The sequence below is a fragment of the Dendrobium catenatum genome, unplaced genomic scaffold, assembly GCF_001605985.2.
Source record: "Dendrobium catenatum unplaced genomic scaffold, ASM160598v2 fragScaff_scaffold_1608, whole genome shotgun sequence".
Lineage (NCBI taxonomy): Eukaryota > Viridiplantae > Streptophyta > Magnoliopsida > Asparagales > Orchidaceae > Dendrobium > Dendrobium catenatum.
This window is the reverse complement of record NW_021320070.1, coordinates 2,948,794-2,968,415: the sequence shown is the minus strand read 5'-3', so window position 1 is coordinate 2,968,415 and position 19,622 is coordinate 2,948,794. Positions and strand designations below refer to the sequence as shown.

General features: G+C 33.6%; 2 protein-coding genes across 2 annotated transcripts in view; one reads left to right on the top strand and one right to left on the bottom strand.

Annotated features, from left to right (window-relative positions):
* Positions 1-6,334: 6,334 nt before the first annotated feature.
* On the top strand, positions 6,335-19,462 carry LOC110114484 (peptidyl-prolyl cis-trans isomerase CYP22). Its single transcript, XM_020847379.2, has 7 exons — positions 6,335-6,716; positions 6,894-6,917; positions 7,459-7,546; positions 8,247-8,339; positions 11,381-11,413; positions 18,410-18,466; positions 19,056-19,462. Exons 1-7 carry the CDS (start codon positions 6,508-6,510, stop codon positions 19,164-19,166), a joined length of 615 nt encoding a protein of 204 aa, XP_020703038.1. The 5' UTR covers positions 6,335-6,507; the 3' UTR covers positions 19,167-19,462.
* LOC110114485 (acyl carrier protein 1, mitochondrial) overlaps positions 12,975-19,622 on the bottom strand; it is a 38,007-nt gene continuing 31,359 nt past the window's right edge. The window contains exon 3 of the mRNA XM_028700909.1: positions 12,975-13,504. Within this exon, the coding sequence (XP_028556742.1) occupies positions 13,477-13,504 (28 nt within the window). The 3' untranslated portion in view covers positions 12,975-13,476. The remainder of the gene's footprint in view (positions 13,505-19,622) is intronic.

The window sequence follows — 19,622 nt, the reverse complement described above, 5'->3', positions numbered from 1 at the left end:
TGATGATGATAAAAAAACAATTACATTTACAAATAAAAGCCTAAATACAGAATCCATTTAGCATGGATAGAATTATAAGAATAGAGCTAAAACTTTATATACAGTTAATTCCTCTTTTCACGTACAAAAAGCCCAAAACAACAACACTAAAAAAGAATAACTAATTAAGACTTTGTTTGGGGCGGCTTTCTTACTTCTTCTTAAAACAATTTTTTAGTACAAAAATTTTAATTTTTGTACTAAAAAGCAATTTTGAGAATAAATAAAAAAGCCGTTCCAAACGAGGCCAAAATGTCAAAAGCAGCTAGCATCTTTGTATGCCAAAATGTCAAAAGCAGCTAGCATCTTTGTATAAGATCATGTTCCAGGCAGTAGAGGAATTAGGACATCAAGCGAGAATGAGCAAAAGAGTTAAACCCTAAAATTAAGAGGATGTGCCAAGCTTCTACAATATGCATAGACGTGTGAGAATTTAATGGTACAATTTCATATCACACATAGCCGCAAATGATTTTTCTTAAATCCACGGAAAGCGTGAGCCACTCCAACCACTCCCAAATTCCAAAATTGGTTCCAAGTGTTTAAGATTTTCAGGGTAATGATCTTCAACAGGGCACATTGATCTAATAATGGGGGTTATCAAAGTATTAACAGCAAAAGTTCGCTAAAATAGCTTTGAAGCCGCTAAGCAGAATGCCTTAGCATGGCATGAACAAAAAACTTATCAATGAAAGAATGAAATTAGTCGAAACCCAAACCCTAGATCATTAAAGCGTTAAAAAAACACAACAGAAAATAGTATTTTTCTGTACATTTTGTCGATGAAAATAATAAAGAGAATGAAAAAGTTTGATTACGTTCCTACAAAGTAAATGAAGATCAAAGGTCACATAAGAATGCAGACAGTTGCCAAAATCATCAAAGTACTACAGAAGAAACAATTAAGGGGAAAAAACAGAAAAAATAATAATAATAATGTTCTGCCCAGCGATAGTAGATCTAAGTGAAAGACTGACTTAAATTCGAAATGTAAGATAAAACAACAGTAGCTAAAACAATACAGTAGTCCAGAAGAACAAAAGCACTCCACCACCAAAAATCTGCTAAAAATCTAACACAACGGCCAAAACAGGATAAAGTTTGACGAAGCAGAATGCCAATACGAGTAGCCAACTGGAAGTTCAGCCATTACGACGGTTCAATATTATACAATAGCTTACAAAACTTGCAGGAGCAGCAGCCATTCAGAAGATGTAGGATCTGAAGTAACAAAAGCTGTTCGTCTGAATACACCAACCACCAAAAGAAAAAGAGAACACTAAATTACTCTAAATGAACCGATTATGGGTGCTTCACTGAAAAAGAAAAAAAAAAGATATAAATATTGAATTTTTTTCCTAGAATGAAACTCCGGAACAAAATCCTGCAAAAAAATTCAACCTTGGAAGAGACAGCATCATAGCCTATGCAGGACAAAATCCGAACTCAAGCAAATCCACAAACATGAACAGCAAAGGAAACAAGAATTGTAATAACCAAAGCGGCATCTGATGACCTAAACAACGAACAAGGAAAAAAAAGAAAACCAGTAACCTACCTTACTCTTCAGAGTAGAGCAACGGGACAGACGAAAACAAATGAAAAAATCTGCTACTTTTCTTCCCACCATATAGCTCTTTTTCATCCTAATGGGCGCTGAGAAGGATCATTTCAATTTGCCCAAAAAGACGAGAAAAGAAGGGAAAGCGGGACCCCGATATATGAAAGCTTATAGGAACCAACAGCCTTACCCTTGCATCTTTTCTTTTGTGTGGGTTCGCAAGGCATCTGCGTTTCAGCGCCACAAATCCTTTACTGCTTAAGAAATCAAAAAATCATCTTTTTACTCTTTTTTTTTTTTTCTACCAAGTACTTTATAGTTTATAGTAGCAATTAAGGCAGTACTTCTAGAGATATTATTACTTACGAAATTTGGATCAAAGAACTATACATTACATTTTTACTGTGCATTTCATAGAATTCGGACGCAGCTCCAGTTCAAACTACGCACATAATAATCTCGATTATTTTTATGATTTGATAACCCCCTCTCATACTACTCAAACTTCAACTATCTCATCATTTATTGCATGATTTATCACATATGACATGAAATAAATGACGAAAATTTTGAAAAAAAACATTCATAACTATTTTCCAATCTTTCAAAAAATAGGTAGGGACGTGAATGATATAGCCTCGAGCAAAAATATAAAATATTTATGAGCACCAACATATTATCTATATATGTTTAATGTATCGTAGCTACTCTTTTTCATTTTCTAAATATTTATAATGGATAATGATATTGGTTAGCTCTCATCGTGACTATTCTTTTCGTCGTGTCATAAATTGACTACTTTCAAATCATCCTTCTAAGTTCACTGAATGGTGATGTAGTTGCAGCCTATTCTTACTAATTTGTTTAGAATTATTTTTTACTACTCGATTGTAACTTGCTCACTTCATGAGTGATTTCTAGTAAGCATGGGTTACACCTATGTTTCTTCTCTTCATATCATGTTTACAATCAGTTTCTATTATTAAGTCCAAAATGATATTTTTCCTTTTGGTACTCTAACTTCTACTGTGATTTATCTTTTTAATGATATCCTCGTTAATTTTTTCAATCTTTTTTGATCTCATACACTTGGGAAATTATTCTGTGCGGAATACGGATATGAAAAACCGTTCGGACATGTGAGTGTACACATTGTATATAAATTTGCACATAGTGCGTATCAAAATTTTATACACTCAAAATCCATACGGTTCTTCCTGTCCGAACTCCGCACAGAAAAATTTATCCGTATAAATAGCATAAGCTCATCTTAATTAATGAAACTGGGCTTTGATCTCCTTCTTCTTAACAACAACAATGTCAACAAGGCTAAGCTTACGAAAGAAAAGATGCTTACAATTTTCCAGTAAGTTGAAGCCAAATTGAAATAGAACACATATTTCTTCAAGCAAAAAAACAAAAGAGAAGATAAAGATTAAGGAGAGTACGAGTCAAGGACTCTGCTAAGAGACAAAACAATCTATATTTATGGTTCAAGGAAGCTCTTGCTGAATCCATCTTGTCTTGTCTACCTTCACTTTCATTAGCCGTTTTCTGCAGACCATTCAGAATCTGCTGACTCAATTTTTTAGCTTTTAGCTCTTTGCGTCAAGCATTTATTAATCTTGACAGGATAATGAATGAGGTGAGGCTTTATTGGAGAAGATTAATCCATTAATCTGTCAGGTTTTACTGCTAATATAGAAAGTAAACACTTAGGAATGTAAAATTGATTAAAATCATAGGATTTATTGTTAAGGTTTTGAGATCAAATTATATATATATTGAGGCTATGTTTGGAATGACCGTAATTTTTTATAAAGATGATTTTAACTTTTTTTAGCATAAATTTTTTAAAATCTACTATAGAAAATAACATTTTTAAAGCTATGGAAAAAAATAACTCATAAATATAAAAAATTCTTTAAATCAGGAAAAAAGCAGTGACTAAAAAAATATGATTATGATTTGAAAAACAAAACAATAGAAAAGATGTTCCAAAGAAAGCTTAAATTTATGTTAAAATGCTTTCTCACTTCTTCTTAAAGTAGTTTTTTTAGTTCAAAAATTATTAAAAAGTAGTAAGAAATGTGTCACAAACTAAGCCTATGTAACAATGGTCTTATTTTATTACAAGCCTTTCTTAGGCCTTATTATATAGTAAGTTGTTGTAATTTTTCCTATAGCTTTGTATCTTGATCATAGCCCATAAATAGAGAGCTCATGGATGAACGAACGGAGCGAAGTCATTTGCTCGAACTCTTCTGTTTTTTTTAGCAATTTACAAAAATAGTTGAGCTTCTCTTTAACCTTTTCCCTTATTTATTATTCAATCCTTTTTGTAAGAAAAAAATGATGTTACACAATAATAAATTTGGATCTAACATACTCTAAGTGTATTGAGCTTAGATTATTAGACAATTATTTGAGCTATAAAATATAGAACAACAATGTGTAGAGCTATCAAACAAAACAAAAAAACAATTTATGAGCATTAGTTGCACTTTGAAGAATTCCTACATAAGGACTCACCAAGAAGAATGACCCAACCTAGTACACTGCAACTAGATGTATAGTGTCACTATGTTATTGGGTGTATTAGGCAATATCATTGGTAACAAAGAGATGTGATGGGCTCTTTAATGAGAGAGTTCCTAGATGTTGAGTTGGAAGAGCAACAACGTGCTCGTGGGAAATAAATTTAATCTTTTTTGTCAATTAAGATTGTCTCAAATTAAGCAAGATATTTTTATTTATGCAAAGATTATAAACTCCTACCTTATTCTTGCAGTAAATATTCATCTTATGTTGACCCATAAAAGCTATCAAAGAGATTTTTTATAAGTCTATTTGTATACCTGCCTACAGAACCTATCTTAACTAAAGTTGTAAATAGAAAAGCAAGCACATTTATGTTTGAGAAGAAAGTGAGGGAGGTTGCATAAACATGGATAGATGTAAGTCGGATCATATCTGCTTGTAAAGAGTTGAAGCAACTTTTTATCATCATATTGAGTTGAGCAGCCGCCATATTGGGTTAGAGAATACTCAAATAAAATTAGAGGAAAAATTGTATGTTATGACCAATCTTAAACATAATGTTATGAATAGGGGAATGTGATAGGAATATTGTTAGCAAAGTTATGCCTACCATTAACCAACCATTCACTTAGAAGAGTTTGAAGATAAAACGTAGAAAGAGCAGGGAAGTCTATGAAAAATGTCTTTATAAGTCAAGTATTTTAATAAGATATTGAATCCATAAACAATGTGCTAGGCTAGTGTTTCTTTCCTTTTTTTTTTTTCTCTACATTTAAGACACTCCCCATAGTGTGAATCATGTACTTCTCTAGCCTCTATAGTGACCCTCCCATGACATCCTTTCTCATGTGTATGCAAAAAAAAGTGTTGCCTTCCTCAACCATTGCTATCAACTCAGTAGACACAACAATGTCCAATCATAGTTGAGGAGCATCTCATAGCAAATACCCACTTTCAAAGCATATGTTCAAATTATGCAATATAAGAAGATCAAATTATGCACTCTAATAAGACCTTTTTCAAGTTCATCATTTTTTTAAGCTCTTGTTATAACCATCTAGGTAATTCATAAGTAGCCTTGAAGTTGTGGTGATTTTCTTAAAATTCTCCGTAAAGAGAAATTCAACAAACTCTTACCCAATTATCAACATAAATTTATAATACTTTAATTTATATTTTTGTCTCTGATATTGAACCTAATAGAGAAATTAACATTCTTTTCATCTTTACTCTTCCTTGGGAGAAGTTGATGGATTAGGGCACCAAATAATTACATATATGAAAGAATGAAGAAACATTAAAAAGTATTGCTTAGCCATCATGAAGTGATCACATGCTTCAAGCAAAGTGGTCAATTTCTCCATACCCCACCGATCATGTATTATACTATTGCAGTGTAATATCTCTATACATAATATAGAAAAAAAATCAAATGAATTAATCTTATATAAGATAATGAAGTAAATAGGTTAGAACCTAAAATATGAACCTTATTTGAACCTATTTTAAACCCTAGATACTAAAGCAATTGTTACACATTAAATTTTAATCGAGTTTGAATAGATTCGTCCTTCCATTGTTCGAATCTTTTTTTTTTTTTTGGTTCAAACCTAATTAAAATATACTTCTTTTATTCGAAACTATAGTTCGAACCTCACTCCATCGTACGAAGTTTATTTCCAAACTAATTATTGAAATCAAGCTCACTTTATTCTGTTAATTGGGAGTTTTGGCTATTAATCAAAAGGTCTTGGATTCGAAGCTTGTATATGAAATATATGTGTATGTTTAACTTAGTAGCTCAAATGTCAAAAAAAAAGTAGCTATTGAGTCTGTCTCATTCATTTTCCTACTGTAACCTAAAAGAAAAACCAATATTGAAAAGTCGAAAATGCATTATATTTCAAGTAAAGAAAGATTAAAATTTAATTTTGAATAGGATATATCACAGAAGCTTCAAAAAAAGACCACAATGACAAGAAGAATGATAAAGAATATACTTAACATAATAAAATCAGAGTAAAATAAATATTAACAAATTTATATCCATATAAGATACTATTCCTTACAATATAATCATATTGTTTTTTTTCATCTGAAAATTTTTTGAAGTGCATTTCTTAAAATAAAATATAAGAGTAATATTTCTAAATACTTGGATTATGAGGGATAAAAATACTTATTTTTTCTTCTAAGAATGTTCCCTCCTCTTCATTGTAACGCGCTGCATTGTTCTCTTTCGGTCTTCGCTCTCGATCTCTCTCTCCGTTCCACTCTCGCCAAGACTCCTTCCATTTCTGAATCTTCCGTATAAAGTTACAATCTTTTCTATCCCATTTAGTTCTCCCTGATCTCTCCAGATCGCGATGACTTCTGGTAACGCGGCGGCGAACGCAAACGCAACGATGTCGGCGCCTCCGGTTCCGCCTACGGCGATAGTGGAGTGGCATCAACGGCCTCCAAACCCTAAAAATCCTATCGTTTTCTTCGATGTGACCATCGGCAGCATTCCAGCTGGTCGAATCAAAATGGAGCTCTTTTCTGACATTGCTCCCAAGACGGCCGAGAATTTCAGGTCCACAGTTTGCCCTCTTCATCCCTAAAACCCTGATCATAACCTATACCTACCCTTTAAACTAGCGCTTAGGGTGCTTAAAAATTGATATTTTTGAGTGAACTTTTGTTTTAGGTTATCTAGCTTTAACTTATTAATTGCTGGGCTAATGGTTATTTGTTTGCTTCTTCGATGCAGGCAGTTCTGCACCGGTGAATACAGGTAATCCTTCGGAATCTCTTATTCTGTAAAATTTCTACTAACTGATGCTGCTCCTTGTACTTTTGTCTGTCTTGAAGTTGTAATGGTATATATTCTCCCGCTGTGATGAATTCATACTTCACGCACTCTAAATGAGGATTTTAAGTTGCACTAGACCAAAATACTGAAATAGCTAAACTCAGTGGGGTTGTCCCTTGGAACAGCTTTGACTGAACTCTGGGATGTTACTTTATTAGCAAGTTTTTGGTAGTTTCCATATAGGGCGAGACTAATGGACTTATCTTAGTAGACAAATGAATGTATCCCATCGTTTCTAATCAAGTATTTGATCAAGAAACACATCTCTTTATATTTTACTTGTTTTGTTGATCTGTTATTCGATGTGTGAGTACTGCATCATTAATTTCGAATATTTTTTATGTTTTTTCCATTAAAAAAAGGATGTTGATATTGTGAGAGTACATCATGGACAGCCTGCTTTCCCAAAATATGCCTTATATTTATTAAAGTTTGCAAATGATTGTATTGAGCTGAACTGCAGAAAAGCAGGGGTACCGGTTGGTTACAAAGGATGCCAATTTCATCGGGTTATTAAGGATTTTATGATTCAGGCTGGTGATTTTCTTAAGGTCTGTCTTCCTTCTTGACTCTTTTGATAATTTTATGAACTTCAAAAGAGTTGATTTATATCTTGAAATCATCTTTAAATTTTTTTATAAAAATCATATAAAACTTGGCTTATATTTAAATGTTGCATTAACTACTTCTAGGACTAAAAGAAAATCCTCCTCAAATCTATAGGACCCTAAGAAATCCTCTTATTAGTTCGTAGTTATGGTCCATTTGAATGCCACTATACTCTTTATGTGTGCTGTGAATTATAATAATAATGAAAAAATATTGGCCTTCTTACTGATTTTGACTTACAAACATTGAACTAGTCTTACGCTTGAGATGATTTCTAATATATGTCATTGTATTGTCTTTATATTTTTATTTGTATATTTATTTTCCTATTTTAGATTTGAGAAGTTACGCACTTTCTGAGAGTTTGCTTCACATTGACTTAGGCTTCCTTTGGGAGGGCTTTCTTATTGCTTCTTAAAGCTGCTTCCTAGTACAAAAATTTTAATTTTTGTACTAAGAAGCTACTTTAAGAAGCAGAAAGAAAGCCGTCCCAAACGAATCCTTAGTTTTTGCCTTGAATTGGTTTGAAATGAATAACTTGTAAATGTCCCATGCCAGAAAGGCTCATGAACAGCTTTTATTTTATGTATCATTTTAGTGCAAATTGATATTATTTCCTTACAATTTAAATGTTGATTATAGGGTGATGGAAGTGGTTGTATAAGCATCTATGGGAGTAAGTTCGAAGATGAAAATTTCATTGCAAAGCACACAGGCCCAGGCTTATTGTCAATGGTACGCTAATTTTTGATACTCTGCCCTTTTTCTTTTCGCCAGATACTGCTTAACAGTTGAAGAAATTGATTGCCTAGTGAAGTGTGAACGTTGTAATGTCAATTATGTGAATGACCAGTCTATGCAACTAACATAGATACAACTGGGACATAGGAGTTAACTTGGCACCATGGAGAAGTATTACTGCTATAATGATAGGTCAGATAAAAATGTTTAATATAATCGAATATTGAGGATCTTATGTTTGTTGCTCTGTTAGTAGTTTTTTTTTTTTTTTTTTTTTCTGGCAAATGATTTGGTAGTGTGGAGATCTCTTCTTTTGAAGGTGATTTAAATGATCAAGGAAATTGAAATGATCCATGTTGACCATGCACCCTCCAAATTAGAACCAACATGGTATCTTGCTTTGCTACAAATGGTTTTTATGAGCGGATAATCTAGATTTGCAAATTGATTTGATAAGTACCCTAGTGAAGACTATAGCACTTCATCTATTACAATAATCTAAATGCTGGGTACTATAAGATGACATTGGGGGTATTAATGATGTACTTCAATGTCTAACTTCATCACATAAATTCTTGTGCATGTAACTTCAATTCTTTTAATGTTTATCCAGTTGTTGAGAAGAGGAAAAAATTCTTCTAGTACTAATCCCTTGAATTATGATGTAAAATTGAACTATCTTTCCAATAGATATGACGACTATAGCTTGAAATAGGACACTTGGACTAAACAACACTTTTAGAAGGAACTTCAGCCAACTTGGACCAATTGTTGCCCAGGAAAAGAAAGAAAGCTTCTAATGAGAACATTGGCAGGGACTTGGTCCCCTCGGGTGAGTAATGGTAAGTTTCTATTTTGTGTGTTGTAATGGGTGTTGCAAAAGAGCTAGACCTCTGCCAGATCACTGGGACATTAACCAACCCTTGCGATTGTTTCAAACCCTCTTTTGGTGTCCCCAACCTCTGAAGTGACCGCTTGTCTATCTTGTTGGTACGCATTACTAACACAATTGATAACTCACCTTGCCAATCGAGTGGGTTATTCTTTTGCTTCTTTTTTACCATTATATACTTGCTATTGTGTATGGAATGATTTAGATTAAGGGTGTAAGCAAGTCGAGTAATGGCCTCATCGAGCTCGGCTCGTTAGTAAAAAATTTGGCTCGAACTCGAGCTCGACTTGTCGCACTGCAGGTCAGCTCGTCAAGCGGCTTGATTCAAAATTCGAAGTCCGATTTCCTGTGTTTTCATTTTCTCGCGAAACATCCCCGCCCGTGTTTTAAATTCATGCGTTTGGTTTGCCTTCCACAACCGATTCCGCATTTGCGTCTTGTTCACCTTTTGCAGCCGTTTCTGCATCCGCATCTGGTTTGCCTTTCGCAACCAGTTCGGCTTCCGGTTTGCCTTATGCAGCCGATTTCGAGCCTTCCACTGTTCCGTATCCACGACTATGAGCCTTACGTCGTTCCGAATTCCAAGGTCTGGTTCATTAATCACAAGTTCAAATGGGTCTTCCACGGTATTTTTAAAATGGCATGAATAAAATAAAAAAAAATATTAATAGTTCGAGCTAGCTCGCGAGCTCACGAGCCAAGCCTCTTCAAGCTCGAACTCGAGCTCGTGGCTAGATATGCTCGGCTCGTTAGCCGGCTCAACTCACTTACTCCCCTATTATAGATAGATTAGCTCCCCCCACATTTGCTTTTCTTTTGTTATGGGAGGACATAGATAGGAAGTTATATACCCATATGCACTCATTTGTACCTTTTATGCTTTTTAATTCATGCAACATGCAACTTTCAAGACAAAAGTGTGCTTCAGGCAAATCTGAGCTTTAGGAGTGTTATTTGATGGACACCTCTTTCTCCTTCTATGTAAAAGGCCTTTTTCTAGACTAGAGCGGTTTGTTTTGAACTGCAAGCGGTGCAGGGTTTAAGAAAGCAAGCTTTTCTTGAGTAGTTTTGATGGACGGGTTATATCTTCTCATTTTATTCACCTTACCAAAAACCTATAAGAAAATGACACCTCAAAGCCTAGGTTATGTTCCTTTTTTTTTTTTTTTCACTTGACATCTAGCTATGTCACATATACTCACTACTCCCTCCCTATTAAAACAAAGGCCTTCCCGACTGAAACAGGCAAGCTAGCCTTTCATCTCAATGATGCTTAAGGAGTATTTAGAATAAAGTGGATGGGTTGGAATAAGGAGCTCTTATCTGTTGCCTTGGCTCTATCATTGCAAAATCATGAAAAAAATCAACCTGTGTTGAGAAAAAAGATTCAATTCTAGCTAGTTAGAGGAGTTTAATGCAGTTTCAATTCTAGCTAGTTAGAGCAGAAATGGATGAAAAATTATGTGGTTGTTCCCGCCTCATCCAAGGGGCATTCTTTTGAGGCATGTTGTTAGCATAGGGCATCCATGCTTAAAACTATATTCTAGTCGGAAACTGCACTGTGTGTTCCCCTGGGTGTGGAGCCTTCTTCTATGCTGTAGAAAGAAGATGCGCTGTTGTATCCATCGATTGGTGCAGTAATAGCTAAAACTGTATGTGGGACTTCAAATACGGGGCACTCAGTACCGAATCATCCGGGTATACTACAATCCTTTTATCCATATTATGATCCCGTTCATGCAAGGAGGACTGGCAAGTTGGATTTTCATGATTCTAGAGCCAAAAAAGGTATGAATATTAGTTTTGTATAGTTAGTCTGATCTTACAACCAAGCGTATATGAGTCCAGATTTGCATTTTAGGAGAGAAAAACTGCATTTCAGGAAAGATAGGCTTTGAGGAGAGGGTTGTGATTAGATGGACTACTTCTTTCAAGAATGAGAAACCATTTGGAATGAGCGGTGTTTGACTGATCTCTGGATGTTACATATTTCTAGATGCATAATGGTTTCATCATCAAGATAAGTCTCAATTGCAAAGTTATTGTTTACCATTTTCAGCCTATATTTCTGCGTAGCTTGTTAATGTTGTTCATGCTATATTATTTCAAACTAACAGCAATCAATTTTTCTCTAATTTCACAGGCAAATAGTGGACCCAATACTAATGGTTGTCAGGTAATAATAATTTTCTTTATTGTGTATTTTCTTTCCCAAAAAAATTGATATGAAGAGAATATTCTTACAGGCATATGAAGCAAGAGAAAATATAAGATATAATCCTTTTAAAAGTTTAATGCCTTACAACAGCTTTTGAAACCACAATATTTCATTACTTCCCTTGTTTTTATGTTGCTGTCATCCAATATTGTTTAAACCCTTTGAATCTCATAAGCCAGTTTCTTCTGTAGTTTTGTTTTGGTTGGTTTATTTCCCCTAAACATGTAGATGCAGACAATTAGTAAATGCCAGAACTTTTTTTTTCTTTGATTTGTATTTGGTAATCACAAAGCGACATTCCAAAATGGTTTTGAGTTTATGATACTATAGCTTGATGTCACAACAAAGTTTCGAGTGGAGAATATCACAAACTAATGTTTACCAAGTCTTCTCGTCATATCATGGCCTTACACAAGTCCATAAAACCAGTGAAGTCACTTGGAAAAGTTGACTCAATTCAGCCAAAAGAACCGTCATGTCCATATGATCCTTTGTTTTTGTGCATCTTGTGATTCTAGCTAAATACTAGAAGTTGCATTGAATGCAAAGCTAATTGCTTGGAATTTAAACAATAAAACGAACCATGATTCAATCGGCCCAGTTAGCTTGAGTGAGTTGACCGCATCATTGCTCGGCTTTGAGACCACTGACTCATCTAACAAGACCATCATAAATCTTCGTGCATCTGATTCAACATCGTAGTTATCAAACATCCGCGCATCTTCAATTAAGCCTCCTTGAGTCTTTCTAGAATCAGTGTTAGATGACAATTGCACTGACTAAAATCATGACCCATATGATTGCGTGCCCCACAATTATCAAGCTACGTAGATTTATTTGATTATAACATGACCTATGCGATTACATTCTCCAAAATTAGAGGTCAGCATGTTTTGTTTTTTAAACCTTGCCCATTGATTGTAACAACCTTGGAGTTGTAGATTGAATTCTAAGTTCTTTCTCTCATGTTCTCAGGAAAGAGGGCCGCCTCACTAGCTTATAAATAGCAACGAGCAAGTTAGTTGTAGGCTTAAAAATCTTTTTGGACTCTTGGTCTTCGGATCCTCCATCCTTAATGCTAAACAATAGCTTAATGGTCTTGACTAGAAGAAAGTGTTTCCACCTTATTATCCTCTTTTCATATTCTCTCCTCAGAGTGTTTTCTTCCATCTAATTAGTTAAACTTAAGGAACCTCAACCTTCAGTCATAGATAGACCTTTGAGAATTTGTGAATGTCATGTTTTTTCTAAGTTGATTAAGCCCATCTTAACGATTTACATTTATAACTAATTTTTATGTAGATATAACCGTACTAAAGATACAAAAAATGTTATCTTTAGTGGGATAAAAGCTTGATATTGTCGTTGTTGTTCTTCATATCCTTGATGAATCTACCCTACATTGATGAAGTTGATGTGATTAAATACTATTAAATAATAAAGGGAATTTGTATAAGTCTCTGTGGTTTGGCTTCTTTGTAAAAGAGTACATTATTTTTTTAGCTTTGTTAAATTAGTCAACTTTTTATAAGAAAGGACACTTCAAAACTCTAATATTCTTAAATCCAGTATATTAATCAGGGTTGTATCAAATTGTAGTTCATTTTTTGAAGTTGTCTTGAACCACAATAATCGTATTAAGTTTGATAGGGTTGCATCAATGTCAGTAAATATACTTGGGTACCAAAGTTTAATAATTTTACAAAGAATTTACTGAATTCTACTAACTTTGCTAGAGTTTTGATAAATTACAAGGTTTGCTTCAACTCAAATGAATAAACCGAGAATGGAAGAGGAGAGAAGAAAATAATAATCATTCAAATTTATTCAAAATCACTACATATAAATAGACGTCAGAAAATAACAATGACAAGGAATACTCCTAAAACAGTTTTAATTGAAAACAAAGTAAAACATGATTTCAGAATTCAGGAATTGGTGAGCTGTCATAATGAAACAGGAGTGTTCATAATGAAACATGAATGAAAACAGTCGAAAGATTGATCCAATGGCAGCAGTAATCAACCTCCTCTCATGTTTTTGAATTCCCTGCATCAATGTGATAAAATCTATAAGGTAAACTCCATTAAGACTGATAATAATTGACAGAAAAATCAGGGTCTAGGATCCTATTAAATGCAATTTACCAAATTAGTTTTATTTCACTCTTTTTTCATCAAAACCTGAATCAAATTTCTTTCTTGAGCTACCATTTAGTAATGAATTTTGGACAAATGTTTTTTTAGCCACTATTTATTCCACACGGTTTGAGCCAAATATGGACAAAATTCCGAATCACCGAGTAATAATTTTTTAACATTATATGCTTGCTGATTAAACTGTCAAAGTCTCTTGAGAGAGATTTAGTAGGGATACGTGCAATTTGTAAGCAGTTCAATGTGTAAATAAGAGAAATAATCCTACGACTAACCTTTTCCTTTATGAAGTGATGGTCAACTTCTACATTCTTAGTTCTGACATGATGCACAATATTTTTGTGCAGTATTTATTGTAGTTTGGTTGTTTCATGATAATCTTAAAGTTTCTTTTTTAGAAACGGTCAACTCATTGAGAAGTTGTAATTGAATTCCTTCACAAGTTCCTTGAGCTATGGCTCTAAATTCTGTTTCAGCATTGCTCCTAGTGACAGGAAGTTGCTATTTGCTTCTCCAACTCATTAGGTTTTACCCCATATAACTATAGAATAGCTTGAGATAGATTTGTTGTTAGTGATTGAACTTGCCCAAACTACTTTGGTGAAAATTTTAATGGATTTTGCACATTTTTTTAAATAATCCTTTTTCATAGTGTCATTTATGCATCTTAGGATTCTCATAATAGCATCTCTGTGTTCTTTAGCAGGGCGGTTAATAAATTGCTTGACCAAACTTATAGAAAAGGAAATATTATGCCTAGAACGAGTGACTTGATTTTTATAGTAAGTCTTTGCTTTTGATCTTTATCAACATGAGTATTGGCTTTTTTCATCCCTAGCCTAAATTTGAACCCACGGGAGTTTCTATTAGTTTGCATCCAAGCATTTCAAATTTTCATGAGTAATACCATTGTGAGATCTAGCGACCATCTCTACAAAGCGCTTTTGGGTCCCAAAATATTTGATTTTAAAGTATCTAACCAACTGTTTTTTTATGTTTACTAACTTATTATTGAAATATCTTGTAAGTATAATATCATCCGCATATATATGTAATAAGTGATTTCCCTCGGAAGAATTTTTTATCAAAAGGGTATGATTTTTTTTGGGGAACAGGGTATGATTAGCTTGACATTGAATTTACTCATAATTTTTTATAACTTCAGAGAATTGGTCAATTTAGGCTGGAGCAGATTATTTTAAGCTATATATTGATTTCTTGAGTCTGTACACTTTGTTACGAGGGAGCTGTGAGCAGAACCATCGAGATATTTTCATTTCTCTCTCTCATTCAAGATCACCATTAAGAAGACATTTTTTTAGTTCAAGTTGATACATTGGCCATTCATGATTAGTATTAGGGATAGAATAGTTGAATAGTATTAAGGTTGGTAACAGGATCAAATGTCTCTTGGTACTTTATACCATATGATCTAGCATATCCTTTTGCAACAAGACAAGCTTTAAATCATTTTATGCTCTTATCTGCTTTATATTTGATAATGAATATTCAAATGCACCATGCAATATTTTTATATGAATGTAAATAAAAAATCTCCCATATATATATATATATATATCAAGTGATTGAATTTCTGCAAGTGCAACTGCTTTTTAAGAAAAAAAGTTGTGAATTGAGTAGTTAGCGCAGTTCTTATCCATTTCTTAGGGCAACATGTTTTTCAAGGTCACAAGAAAGCTTAATATTGATAAGTCAAGGGTTCTCATTACCATGTGGTGCGTAAATAGAGATTGGACCATCTGGATCTTATTACATTCTTATTCTAGCAGATCCCAAATTATTAGAGTGAATGAGAGAAAAAATATGCAAACTTTTCAAGGTAAATTGGGACACTAATGTGTAATATGTGTAGGGAATCGACATACTTAACAAGAGAGATCCTGAGAGATATTGTTGACACTAGATAGAAATAATTTTGGAAGGTACATAAAATTAGGATGATCAAGGTAATATTGTAACATAATTTCATTATCTTTATTGGAATTCATGTAGGATTATGTACAATTTTTGTTTCTCTGATGGATATAGTCTCGAGAGCTTGAGGATATGAAGAAGTGTCAAATTTGAGGAGTAGAGTCTTGTGCATATTTTAGAACTGCAAGTCATCTTCCCTGAATTCTAGTCCTGGAATAGGCATTTGTAAGGAGAAAATTTAGTGATGCAGTAACGGTCATAACTCATAAGCAAGTTTTTTGATAGATAATAGGTTGCTATCTATGTTATGGACGAATAAGACAGTGGAGTTTCAAGATTGGAGATGACAACGGTTCCTATTTCTACCAGTTCAGACATAGTTGCATCAACAATTTTTACAGATAGGTCTCTTTTGCTTTGTTCAAAAGTTTTAAAATGATTGTCACTTGTCATGTGATTAGAGGCAATTGCATCAATAATTCATACTTATTATGCTTTTTTGCATTTTGGGCATGATAGATGATGTTACTAAACCGGGCCAAAAAACAAGTTTTTATTACATCAGTTGTGGGTTGAAGGTTGAGGTCGTCCTAATTCTGAGCTTTAAAAAAAGAGTTTTGAGTGCCTATATTTGTGCATTGCTTAATACATTGAATTTGAGAGAGTTCGGATGGTTATTGTTAGTGGATACATGTTGCTCTTGACTTTTGTTTAGTGTGGGGTCACACAGGTCTCAAATTTGGAGGTTTTCCATGAAGCTTCCATGTTGTGACCATATTTGTGCCAATATTCATACCATTGCCTTCATTTCTATGTTTGAAATCATTTGATGATATTTTCTAGAAATAAGGAGTCATTAGAGTAAATCATTCTCCAATTAATACAATTTGTGATATTCTCATTATCAACTTCTTCTTTGAACCTCATCCAGATCGTTGTTTATTTCCATGAGGAACTTAAACACTCATTTGTTCTCGATGATCAATTTGTATTGCGATTCTTCCAGTAGATCCAATTATCAGAATTGATATTTGAGAGAGTTTTAGTACTAAGTAATAGATAAGTCACCTTCTCATAGTTCATGGAGGATTTTCTCTACATATAGAGAGTTATTATATGTTCTTAGCACTTGAGTTATTTAACCACTTCCCAACTTTCATTGACAATAGAATACGAAATTCTCTTGTATCTCAATAGCCATAGACTTTATTTTCTGATTTTTGGACCTTTAACTTGGATCTCGTTTTATAGGTCTTGATCTTGTCAGATTGTTGTATTTGGCTTTTTCCCACAAATGAACTTCATCATGAACTGTGACCATTCGAGATAGTTGTAGCCATTAGGCTTGTATTCTATGATTGGAATAAGATTGTTTTCTGCTCAATTGGTTGGCCATTAATTTTCGTGGACAAATTTATAAATACATAAATTCAGCCCTGCGATGATCTGTGCAATAGCTGCATGATGACACGGAGACACCTTGATTCAAAACAAAAGAAAGGCATTTATTGAGTATAACAGTATGTCCAAGTATTAAAAGAACATACTGAGAATTACTTAGCTTAAATTTGAGAAGACTTCACGCACAGTTACACAAAACGTTGGTTGTTTTTGCTAATTTGTGCTCCTTTTATTCAGGTCGATAGATATTTCACTCTATAGAACTTTCTATGTTTTGGCACTGGCTGTTGAGGATCTTGTTCTAAGAATTATGATTGCTATCATCCAAAGTATCTTCCACCAAACAATGGAATCATTTTTTTTTTCTTTTGGTTTCAAACATCCATTCTCTTTCTTCTTTGCCACTTTGTTAAGTTCATTCATCTTTGATCATCTTGATGGCTTTTTCAGATTAAAGATAATTGGTTTTATGCATTAGTATATGCCCATTCCCTCCTGATCTTTCATTTTTGGCTCTTCATCTCTGTATGTGCCCTTCAAGTAGGTTTTTGTGGAGTCTTCCCACGCTGATCAGTTTTGCAAAATGACTACCTATGATTTACCTCTTTTGCTTGTTCATTTGCTTTTGATAAACAACTTGCAATAATAAGACAAATTGTCCACCTTCGCTGTCTATATTAGAACTCTGCTAAAGTTGGTAAACTGCTAGATCTAGTTCTGTGTTACAAAGCCAAGTTAGAATAACTGTTAATTGAAGTCTATAGCATAAAAACAATGAACAGTTTGTAGCCATCTAATTGTCATACCTGCCTTCTTTGATGATTCCCACCACACCTTCATTGTCCATTTTAGAATTTGTGCTCAGTTGTTAAACTCATAGATTCTATTCTAATGGTACCACTTTATTTCATGTTATTTGCATATCTAACACCCAAAATATTAATATTACATGCCTACCATACATATACGAAATCCCTCTATTTAGTTTTTATATAATGATAGCAAATAAATGAAAAAAAATGAATATAATAGCAGAAAAAAAAGCTCATTGCAATTAAAAAAATATTAATATCGAATCTACAAGAAGTGAGTTCCTCCGAAACAAACAAATATCATCATAACTCACTGCAGTGTGACTCACTGAACTAAGACCCACATACTTATATTGAAACAAATGACTCCTAATAAAGCATAGGCTAAGAGAAATATCAAGGGAATGATGTATTTACAGTATTAAATGCTTTTATATGGATATATATGGTGTTTCACTTGTTCATATTGGTCAATTATTAAAAAAAAAACCGTTTAATGGCTGGCATTCTATTCCTGGAATAAAAAAAATCATCCCCGTACTGTTGTAGTGTCACCCTATTGATAAAACCATTTATCTAGCTGCAATAAAGATATCATACCCTGTTTCATGTCCAACTACTAATCCTTTTATTATTGTTGAAACTTGCAGTTTTTTGTAACCTGCGCCAAGTGTGACTGGTTAGACAACAAGCATGTTGTTTTTGGGGTAAGTTCTGCAATATCTGCTTTCAAATAACTACATGGATAATTTGTGGCACATTTAGCTAATCTACATGGATAATTAATGGTTAGACAACAAGCATTTATCCCAAACAAAACCTTAGTCTACTAATTCTGTATTATTAGAATATCTTCTCCATGTTCATAGAGTAGACCTTCTTTGCTCGTTGGATCAAACAGCTTAGGAGGTCACCTATCTTAGTACTATTCTCGCCCAACAAAGTTGTGCAATTAAAACATCTTCTCCCTTATATTTGCTATACATTTAGGCTATGTTTGGGACGGCTTTCTTACTGCTTCTAAAAGCAGCTTTTTAGTGCAAAAACTAAAATTTTTGCACTAGAAAGCTACTTTTAGAAGCAGTAAGAAAGCCGTCCCAAACGAAGCCTTAGTTCTCATTTGGTTGACTTGGTGCACAATTAAAATGCCTTCTCCCCTCTATTCATTTGACATTTAGGGTTCTCATTTGGATGATTTGGTGCAATTAAAATGTCTTGGTGCTTCTATTCACTCATTTTTCCATTATACTTCTTTGAACATAAAAAAAACTATGAATCTGCTACTTTTGCTTGTAGAGGGTGCTGGGAGAAGGCCTTTTGGTTGTTAGAAAGATTGAAAATGTCGCCACTGGACCCAACAATAGGCCGAAGCTTGCTTGTGTTGTGTCAGAGTGCGGCGAGATGTAAGATTCAGCCTTCATTTGGGACGGTTTATTTATTACTTCTTAAAATAATTTTTTAGTATGCTAAAAATTACTTTAAAAAGTAACAAAAAAAGTCATCCCAAACGAAAATAGTCTAAGTAGCTTCTATGTTCTGACTACTATTCAATTGTTAGAAGCTAAAAACTTAGCTGCAATCTCTGGTATTGTGTATTAGTTTATAAATAGATAATTAATGTTATTACTTTGGATGAATTGGTTACTACTGGCAATGTGTGCAGGGCTTTTAAAGTAATTTTAATTGGTCAAAAATTAATCCTAGACTAATCTGATCTTTTGAGATTTGCAAGAAAGATGTATGAATTATTATTATTATTTTGTTAGGATCTTCATTAACTTGCCAGTATGTCAAATGTAAGCTGCTTTAAAATAATAATAAAAATAAATGATGAAGATTATTTTTTACAATCTGATTTCAGTC

Coding starts and splice junctions, on each gene's coding strand:
- LOC110114484 (XM_020847379.2), top strand. CDS start 6,508: ATGACTTCTGGTAACGCGGCGGCGAACGCAAACGCAACGATGTCGGCG. Junction 6,717..6,893: donor AAGACGGCCGAGAATTTCAG/GTCCACAGTTTG, acceptor TCTTCGATGCAG/GCAGTTCTGCACCGGTGAAT. Junction 8,340..11,380: donor GCCCAGGCTTATTGTCAATG/GTACGCTAATTT, acceptor CTAATTTCACAG/GCAAATAGTGGACCCAATAC.